Raw genomic sequence first — 10,221 nt, forward strand, 5'->3', positions numbered from 1 at the left:
TGGTGCATTGTATAGTCGTTGGTTGCGGTTCTAAAAGCGGAAAACATCAAAGAAAATTTCATTGTATACCGAAGATTGTTTCAAATCAAGGAGAAGAACACGAAGAGCTAACCAGAGAGCGAAGAACTCGTTGGATTTCTGCAGTTAGTCGAGGCGATACTAAGGAAAAGAGAGTGCTCGAGAGCGAACGCGTTTGCAGTCTACACTTTGTTTCAGGCAAAGCCGCTGCTGTTTGGGACAAATACAATGTTGACTGGGTGCCAACTGTAAACCTAGGCAAGCCGAAAGATTTACAGAGAAGCAAGGAGAAAGATCTACAAAGAGAAGCAGTGGAATGTAGGGCCGAACGAGCAAAAGATCGAAGGAAACGTTCTTTGGAGCGCCAAGAAATGGAAGCGGCTAAGAAAAGAAAGGAGCTAGATAAAAGCGGATCAATTGTTCAGAAAATTGATTTTTGTATTGACGATTCATCTACTGGTAAGTTACTTTGCTCTGAGCCTTCTTGCAGTAAAGATTTTTATGATGGCGAATGTGAGACGGTCGGGGAGACAACCTTACATATGGTCGAAAACTCAACGTCCACAGAGGACTTTGAAATAGTTTGCGAAGGCTCATCAAATACCGACACACAGATTGATGAATTCAACTACATGTTTACAAGCTCTGTTTATCGAGCTCCAGACGAAGGATTTTTTGATTCTTCGGATAAAATCCGTTTTTATACTGGATTACCCTCCTATGAAGTACTTATGGTAGTGTTTGAACATGTAGCTCCCCACATTGCACGAAAACATGGCTCTACAATCTTAAGTAGCTTCCAAGAATTTGTTATGGTTTTAATGAAGCTTCGTTTGGATATGCCATTCCAAGATTTAGCATACCGCTTTGTTGTGTCCCTTTCAAGTGTTTCAAGGATATTTACTTCCTGGATAGTTGCCATGGACTCCAGACTTTCTTGTTTTATTTATTGGCCTAATAGAGACCAGTTATGGAAAACCATGCCAACATGTTTTCAGTACACATTCGGACAAAAAGTGACTGTGATAATAGACTGCTTTGAAGTTTTTATTGAAAAGCCATCGAATCTACTGGCTCGAGCTCAAACATTCAGCTCATACAAGCACCACAATACCATCAAGGTACTCATAGGTATAACACCCCAAGGAACAATATCATTTGTTTCTCAAGCTTGGGGTGGACGAACATCAGATAAGTTCATTGCAGAGAACTGTGGTATTTTAGACAAGCTAGTTCCTGGAGACACAGTAATAGCAGATAGAGGTTTCACGATTTCTGAAAGCGTGGGATTAAAAAGTGGGAAGCTTGTCATTCCTGCTTTTACAAAAGGAAAGGCCCAACTAGATCCAGTTGATGTAGAAAGATCAAGAGGAATAGCTAGTGTCAGGATTCACGTTGAGAGAGTGATAGGGTTGCTGCGACGAAAGTATACCATATTGGAAGGTACACTACCTACAAAATTTTTAAGTAGCACACAGAGCCAGGAACCTCTAATTGACTGTATATTAAGAGTTTGTTCAGCCCTTGTCAATTGTTGCCCATGTATTGTACCATTAGATTGACTTGACAATGAAAGCAATGATTGGAGGACAAGATACTCATATATTCATTTTTTTAATACAAATCCTTGTTTGCTAATGTTATGATTAAATTACTGTCAAATAAAAATAAATGTGTGTGTTTTAATGAATTGACTGAACAAATGTCTTAAACATGTATTTGTAATATATAAGATTTACTAATTGTTCCGAAACTAAAGGGGGAAGTGACAATAAGTACATTTATTGCAAAGAAGCTACGGCATATTTATGTTTTCACCTAATTAGTACAAGTACTGTACCTAGATATACATGTGGACATTACTATCAAAACTCTATATTGACTGAACATGTGTTTAACAATAATTTGTACACTTGTGTCAAATGCAACGTACAATTACAATATGTGACAATTGTTTTCCTACTATTCTGTATGGCAACCAAACATCAGAAAAAAATCACAAGACATTCTTGCCTTTGCAGTAAATGGCACAATGTTATAAATTAGCTATTGTTATTAGCTCTGTTACTAAATAAATGGAAACATGCTTATCCTGCCACTTTTGAAACAAGCTAACAAATGGGAGCGCATTCTTGGAACATCAAAAGTAACATGGCTGGGGTTTGTAGCAAAAGCTAGACATGTTGCAAAGGCAACAGAAAACACACCACAATCACTGCCATTATTTTGTTGCTGCACAGGTAAAGAATTAAGACTGATCAAATTCCCACCTAGTAGGTCATTTGTCTGTTCCTCAATCTCTTGGCAAATGGCATGATGAAATAAGCTATCATAGAGGTTAACTATGCCAGGGGTACATCCCATTGAGCTTACACAAACCCAGTGATCACTTCCAGTGTGTAAGATTTGAATAAATTCACCAGACTCTACATCGAAGTTTCTAACTCTACCCAAAATTGGGCGCTGAAAACCCCCAATTGATTGATTTTCTTGTTTTATGAGGACATGAGCATGCTGAATAATGTCCCCAGTAAGCCATCCAGTAGGATCTTTGATAATGTTATAGTCTGAGCTGTCTAACCTCTTAAGAGCACTGAATTTGTTGATAGAGCCAGTTGACACTTTCGTAATCTCAATATCACTGTCATCATCATCATTATCGTCTGATAAGTTTGAAGCAACAGGTGACTCAGGTAATGAAGAAGCAGAAGTGGTAGTAGTGGTTTTCTTTCCACTGCAATCAGGACACAACCAGGTTGTTTTGGAATTGTTAGGCAGTCTTTTCAATCCCAAGCACCACAAATGAAAAAAATGCCCATTTTTACAGGTAGTGTTGTGGCACTCAACCAGCCTATCTATAGTGGATGCCTTGCCATTACAAACACAAATAGTATTATATTTCATTGCAGCTTGATGGATTGTAGATTGCACTTTTTGGTTTGAGGCTTTCTTTCCTTTCTGATACTGTGAAAGCTTACAGCAATGAGGACAGTACCATTTCTTAGGTATCGACACATTATCTAAAGCCAAACATGTTTTATGGAATTTTCCATAAGGACAATCAACATTACTGCAGGGTATTACTCCATCACTATGGCTCCCTCGACAAAAGCAAATCGCATTCTCATCAGGCACTCTGTCAGGCTGATCACACCTTCTAGTGTACCACCTTCCAAGCATCTCTGGAAGGATACAAATTCTCCAGAAAACTTCAAGCTTTGACAACACATTCTTTGAGTGTTCTGTGTTAGGGTTTATTCGGTCACAAACAATTTGAGAATTTCCTTGTGAATCTCTTGAAAAGACAACAAAGTCACAAAATTTTCTCTCAGGTAAGGTAAATAACTGCTGCTGTACTTGATAGTAATAATTATGGGTTCTTCTAAGCTTCAATTTTCCATTCACATCCTCAAGACAGGATGTTGATTTGTGACTATACTCCTCAAAGTTGCCATCCTTGATTGAAATAGGGCATTTCACTTCCCCACAACCCAACCCACAGCGATCACAAGAGACTAAAAAATCTGGTGTTGCATGAATGTAAGGATACTCCTTGTTTATAAACAGTCCACATCTCTTGAGTTCAAAGTTTATATGTTGCTGTTTCATGACCTGTTCATAAGCTCTAATGGCAGATTCCTCATACTTACAACCATAATTATTTAACTGCTTTGATGTTAAGTTTGAACAAGTGAGGATAGCATACTGATTGTATGAGTGATTGTGAAGGCTGCGCAATATTAGTATGGTAGGCAGCACCACAGACAGAGGCTCCAATTCTACCAGCACGATGTCTGAAGAACCCTGAACCCTTTGCTTGGGTCTTGGTATCTTGTTCAACAATTTCAATTTCTTCCTCAGAAATGTTAATTTCGACCTCTAAACACTTGTTCAACAGCTCTGTATACTTAAGATCTAAATTACGTGGCTCGTAAAGATCAGTTACAACTGGTACATTGCGGCTCTTTGATACAAATTGATCAGCATATGGGTCAATTAAAGTTAACACTGCAGCTTTTGTTTCGCACTTATTGAGCCTTTCATAAAAATTTAAAACCTCTTGTGCTGAAACAATTGTGCTCGAAGTGATCTTTGGTTTAACAGTCTTGTTTTGATCGAAGCGTGTATCTTTGCCATCAAAAGAATCGATCTTACTGTCTAGTTCTTCTTTCAGCTTTTTAGCTGAAGTAAAATTGATTTCCTTTGCTCTAGCATAGGCCACTTTGTCGACGTACGTTGGAAGGAGCCACGTGCACTTAACTTGCGTACAAGCTAGCTTCCCATTAATTCGCGTCCAGCATTCTAGGTAAATAAGGACACTGGCGAAGTGAGAGCACGATTCAGCCAAACCTGCCTTACATCCTAAACAATGCGCAGAAAAAACTCTTCCATTTGTCCCATGTATAATCCAAATAGTTACAAGAGAGTCATTCATTCGTTGTGAATGGCGAACCTTTGCAACAACAACATGCTTTTCCAAAACCAGGTAACCTTTGACTGAAGCAACAAACCCGGATACCACTTGATTGTAAGCTTCTAGACTCTTGTAATATTTAAACTGTTTGGTCGTGTAATAACTTGTCTCTAAAACCAAGAAACTAAACAAGTCCGACTGTTCAACCGGAGGTAAATTCTCTGCATCGAGCTCTTCTTCGGGGATCGTGACCGGATCAATGCCTATTTTCGCTATCTTTTCGATATATCGTTGCTTTACATCATCCTTAAGAGACACAGCATACTTGGATAGAACTGGTACCGACATTTAAGATCATTTAGAAGCTATTTTTAACACACGAATAAAGAATTACTATAGAACTGGACTTGCTTAGCATATATTTCACACCTCAGAGGGGCACAATAATGGCGGTCACAAATTTGCATGATTTTCGTGACGTCACATGCAAGTCACCAATTAAAGTGCTACTGAAACGTAATTTTCATATCTGAAATTTTTGCAATATAATAGAGTTTGAACGTTATTTGCAAACGCTGTGTACTTTTTTTGGGCCAACGCATAGCGGAAAGTACATTTTTAACCATTCGAAGTTGACCGGCTGAGATCAAAACTGGCGGCCATCTTGGCGCGGCCAAAATAGCCCTGTGACGTCACTGGTTGTGTACTTCTGTGAAAGAAGGGTAAAAGCATGGAATGTGGCTTGCATGTTGGGAAGCCGAAAAAGAGGATTTCGGGCAAAATGCCATCCTCTTCTTCTTCACCGGCGGCCACATCGGCATCTTGGCTATCTGCGAGAGGTTCGCCTGGATAGGGAGCAAAATTCCTGACTGATACCGAGGACGAATCTCTACCAGTCTATTTAGTTAATCGGCAACTGACGAGAACCACAAGATTAGGATCGAAACTGCGCTCTTGGCTGACCATCTACACAAAATGTCGAAAGACATTATAATGGCAGATGGGCTACTAAACGCCCCGGGCCAAAGCAATGCCATTCAGAGAGTGAAGTAAACATGGAAGCCTCATACGACACCGCCACTGAAGATGATCTACTCGGCAAGTCTGAGGATAACGAACAAATCCCTCTGTCCCAAATGCCAAGCAGAACATGCCCAGAATCCCTACAATACAGGGTGAGGGCCAAAATAAGAGCAGATGAGGATTTCAAAAATGAGATAAAGCAAATCCTTAAGGCGGGGTTTTACCTGAATTTGCCAATAAAATGACTTTTTTGTTTTCTTTAAATTAGAAACTTTAACCAATAAAGTTAACATTGCTAAGTGTTTTGGGCGAATTTTTACAACAATTTAGAGGAGACGGGGCAATTCTTAACAACAGGTATAAGGCGCAAATACCGTTTCCATGGCAACGGGAGTTGTTACTGTCTGTTTTTTTTCGTTTATGACCTCTTACCCCTCCCAAAGAGGTCCAAATGGGCACAGAAGCTTTGGGGGACATCTCTGTGACTGTTACATGAGTGCAAAAGCTAAAAGTTGCACTCTGGGATACGTTTGAACGTGGTGAAATAACGGGAATCATCGAACACATTGGAAATATTGCTATTGTTGTCGAAATTATGACTGGAAGCAAAAAAAAGAGCCGTTATAGAAAGAAAAGGAGAGGTAAAGGATTTGGTGGATCACGCAGAAAGGAGAAATCAAGAGATGAAGCCTCCGTAGAAATGAGAGAACCAGTTATAGATCAGCCAAGTCCTGGCACGTCGCTCGAACGATCTGGTCTGTCTGATGCACTGGCAGATGAATCTGGCGAGGACAGTGATCGACCGATTAGTTCCTCTCGAAAAAAAATGAAACTTGAAATTTCTTCAGATGAATCTTCTAGCAGCTCGGCTGAAGAAACCGAAGCTGTAGTTGACACGAGTGGATACAGGCTGGTCGATTTAAAAAGTTTGTCATCAGTGCTCTCCCCTGCACACAAATGCGAAAAAGGTGAGTCCATAAAATAGGATGAGCCTAAATACGACGATCTGCGGATTAAAGTAGAGTTTTTAGTAGCAAGTTAAAGTTAGAACGAAAGACTGGTAAAGTGAGCCTTAACAATATTGAAAAGTATGGTTACAATATGCTTGTTTTCTTAATGAAGTTTCAGTTTCATAATTTCGTCAATTAATTATTCTCTTCGTCAATTAATTATACTCCTCAGGTACAGTTGCAAGTTTTTTGTCTTACTTATTTCTTACTATCTTTCAGCAAATATAACTATTGAAGAAAACACCACTGGACGTGCAGGACTGATGTCAAACCTGTCACTTACCTGTAATGCCTGTGAAAAAAGTAGCCAATTGCTGACATCAACAAATATCACTAACAGAGGCAAGTCATATGACGTCAACAGGAGAGCTGTTTACCACTCCTTAGAATCAGGCATTAGTTATGATGGGCTTGCCTCATTCTGTGGAGTCATGAACATGCCTTGTCTCTCCACACGTGCATATTACCAGCAGGTTGATAAAATTTTAGAAGTCCTGGAAGATGAGGCAAAGGAGCAGCTAACCAAAGCAGGCCAAAGGCTTCGAGAACTCATCCTGCAGGAAAATGATGGATTGGGCAGCACAGAAACTCTGGATGCTGCTGTAAGCTTTGATGGGACATGGGCCAAGAGAGGCTTTACCTCCTTAACTGGTGTTGTTTTTGTCATTTCTGTGGACACTGGTGAAGTTTTAGATTACCATGTGTTATCCAAAGCTTGCCAGAAATGCGCCCGCAAAAAGACCCAGTGTGAAGGGAATGATGACTCATTTGAAGAATGGAGAAGGGAGCACATTGCATCTGGTGAATGTGACATTAATTTTACTGGAAGCTCACCAGCCATGGAGGCTGAAGGAGCTGTTGTTCTTTGGAACAGATCAGTCGAACTACACAATATTCGGTACAAGTGGATGGTGTCAGATGGTGACAGCAAGGCCTTCAATGCTGTAGAAAATGCCTATGGTGATTGTAAAGTCATTAAGCTGGACTGTGTTGGCCATGTCCAGAAGAGAATGGGCAAGCACATTCTTAATCTGAAATCCAGGACCAAAGGTAAACTTGAAGATGGCAAACCAATAGGGGGACATGGCAGGCTAACAGAAAGCAAAATCAAGCAACTTCAGAAATATTATGGCCTTGCTATACGGCAAAACACACTCTCAAAGGTAAATCCATCTGACCGAGAAGTTGATGTGACAGTTTATGCAATGAAAAAGAATATTATTGCCATTCTAAACCACAGTGTGAAGTCAGGAGATGCTGCTAAGCAACATCGCTTCTGTGCACCCAGGGAAAACTCCTGGTGTAAGTGGCAGCAGGATCTGGCCACAGGAACATCCACATATAAAGCAGATGATTGTTTACCTGAGGTTTTTCTAGAACTATTACGGCCCACATTTATGACTCTAAGTGACACTAAGCTCCTTGAGAGGTGTGTTCGTGGAACAACCCAAAACCCAAATGAATGCATCAATTCTATGGTCTGGGTTTGTTGCCCGAAACATAAGCATCATGGGGCTAAAGTTATTCGATGTGCTGCAGCATCTGCAGTTTGTCACTTCCATCAAGGAGCTGAATGCAGGAAAATGATAATGGAAAAGCTTTCCATTCCTGGTGGTACATACACCAGCCATGCATTTAATCTTAAGGACAGGAAGCGCTTGCGAAAAGCAGACCTTCAAGTCACTGAAAAGGAAAAGAAGCGTCGTCAGGGTCTTCAGCTTGTGCGCACTCGACGGGAAGAAGCCCTTCACGAGATGGAAAGAGTCACATATGAATCTGGGGCATTTTGAACATTACCCTAGGTTTCTAGGAACAAAATCACAACTTTTGATCAGTATTTACTATTTAAAATTCAAGATAATTGCCATTTCATTCTATTTCTCAACTTTAAAGTTAAATTTATCAAACTGTGGTACTTTTGCGTTTGAGGAAAGATAACTCAAGAAGGATATAAGCTTTTGACCTGAAATTTTCAGGATTGCTAGGTCTGAATGAGTTATTTGGGATGAATGAAGGATTTTATCATAGATTGTTTAGACAAAAAGTTTTCAAAGGAAATGCTTTCCAATTTTGATTGTGCAACTTTGGATGGGTATCAGAGTTCTGTAGATCAAAATTTTGCAAATTCCTTCATTCATCCCAGTTAGCAATGTATTTACTGGAGAATTACAGTAAAACTGCATTTTCATGTGAATTTATTTGTAGAAATCTTTTCTCAAGCACATATGGGTCCACCACAGCATGTGGTATTTTGAAGGCTTGCTATCAGGCTACATTAATCAGTACTGATCAGAAGTGTATATTTTCATAATCTAGAGGCCAAGAGCTTTTCAGACATATATAGTTTGTTATGGTTTAAATGAAAACTAGAGCTGTTACAATAGTTCAAAAAAACAGCATTTTTCATGTAAAACCCCGCCTTAACAACGCGGAGCAAGAAACAGTAAAGGCGATCATGTGCTTCTATGAACGTGAAATCGGTCGTTTTAATACCGAAATAAAGAAAAGAAAACGAGCCAAAACGGCTGGAACACTGAACACTAAGAACTGTAGGACGATCGAATCAGCGCGCGTGGCGCAAGCTGAAAGCAATCAAGACAACTTAACGATCGAGACAGTCAAAAAAATAGCTGTACATCTACAAAGGCGAATGATTCGAAAAAGACGCAATCCCTGATGTGCGTACTCAGTGCCACACATAAAGCAAATTCTCATGAAAAACTGGCATTGAATAGAAACACAACCACTACTGAGTGAACTATACAAAAATCCGCCGCTCGTATCTTACAAAAGAGGGCGGTCGCTCAAAGACATACTTGTGAGGGCTAAACTTTGAATAGGCTACTCTAAACACACGCCAGGGAGTCGTATAGGCCTGTCAACCCCATTTTACACCACCATCTTCCTCTTCGCTACTGGAGATAACTTCGCTTCGTTCAGAAGAAGATTCACTTGACAAAACTTCAATATCTGCCATCTCCTTCGCCCACGAATACAAACAAACAGTGAGTGAAATAAACCACGCTATCGGAGTGAAAACAACCAGTGACGTCATCAATCCATTTCGCTCGGTACCAGAGCCCGGACATGGTTTTGTGTAAAATTTTTGATTTGAACGGTTAAAAAAGATATCTTTCGCTTCTTTTTGGCCAAAGCAAACTATCTCATGACAATCAGCATATTCAAAACTACAGGTTAGAGCGAAAATCTCAGATACGAAAATTTCGTTTTAGTAGCACTTTAAGATCAAAGAAACATTGCATATTAAGTGGGAAAAATCCATTCTAAATCAGCAATTGAAGCATCTAGATTTGTGTCTTTCCTCTCAATTATGTTGTTCCTTTTGTCTTTTATTAATTTATTATTTTTTATTATTATTACATTTTTCCAGTATTCAAATTGTAACGCAAGCCCTGACAAATTATAACGTACCTCAATATAGATTCAAATGTACAACCGTTAAAAGCTCATATGCAACTGAAGATGACATAAGAATGTCTAAACATGTCTTGTAAATTTAAAGTTGCCATTTCTTTATTAAGAGTTGTCACTAAGCTGTCTTTAAGTGCACATTGTGTGATTGCCATGGATTGGGCTACGGCAGAGTTAAATGTCTCATTTCTGTCACAAACGGTGACCTCCAAAAATACAGCCTGAAAGCAAGCCCTTTCCTCGAAAATGTCAATGGGGTTTTAAAGTTGAAGAAATCCCATACCTGTTACTATCAGGTACAATAGCAGCTGTTTACACTGTGTG

At 39.6% G+C, this 10,221-nt stretch overlaps 2 protein-coding genes and 1 pseudogene across 2 annotated transcripts in view; 2 read left to right on the plus strand and 1 right to left on the minus strand.

Annotated features, from left to right (window-relative positions):
- LOC111344305 (uncharacterized) overlaps window positions 1-1,708 on the plus strand; it is a 1,809-nt gene extending 101 nt beyond the window's left edge. The window contains exon 1 of the mRNA XM_022951533.2: window positions 1-1,708. This exon is cut by the window's left edge and continues 101 nt beyond it. Within this exon, the coding sequence (XP_022807268.2) occupies window positions 1-1,580 (1,580 nt within the window). The 3' untranslated portion in view covers window positions 1,581-1,708.
- LOC148728346 (uncharacterized) lies at window positions 1,616-4,952 on the minus strand (annotated as a pseudogene).
- A 713-nt stretch (window positions 4,953-5,665) lies between these two features.
- LOC148728347 (uncharacterized) lies at window positions 5,666-8,659 on the plus strand. The gene is made up of 2 exons (XM_088724759.1): window positions 5,666-6,423; window positions 6,685-8,659. The coding sequence occupies exons 1-2, from the start codon at window positions 6,051-6,053 to the stop codon at window positions 8,253-8,255; spliced, it is 1,944 nt and encodes a 647-aa protein (XP_088580885.1). The 5' UTR covers window positions 5,666-6,050; the 3' UTR covers window positions 8,256-8,659.
- Window positions 8,660-10,221: the final 1,562 nt, after the last annotated feature.

Source organism: Stylophora pistillata, chromosome 6 (genome assembly GCF_964205215.1).
Source record: "Stylophora pistillata chromosome 6, jaStyPist1.2, whole genome shotgun sequence".
Lineage (NCBI taxonomy): Eukaryota > Metazoa > Cnidaria > Anthozoa > Scleractinia > Pocilloporidae > Stylophora > Stylophora pistillata.

Bases quoted from the DNA above. Each gene is read 5' to 3' on its own strand.
- LOC148728347 (XM_088724759.1), top strand. From the start codon at position 6,051: ATGACTGGAAGCAAAAAAAAGAGCCGTTATAGAAAGAAAAGGAGAGGT. The intron at 6,424-6,684 runs GTGAGTCCATAA...ACTATCTTTCAG, and splicing joins TGCACACAAATGCGAAAAAG to CAAATATAACTATTGAAGAA.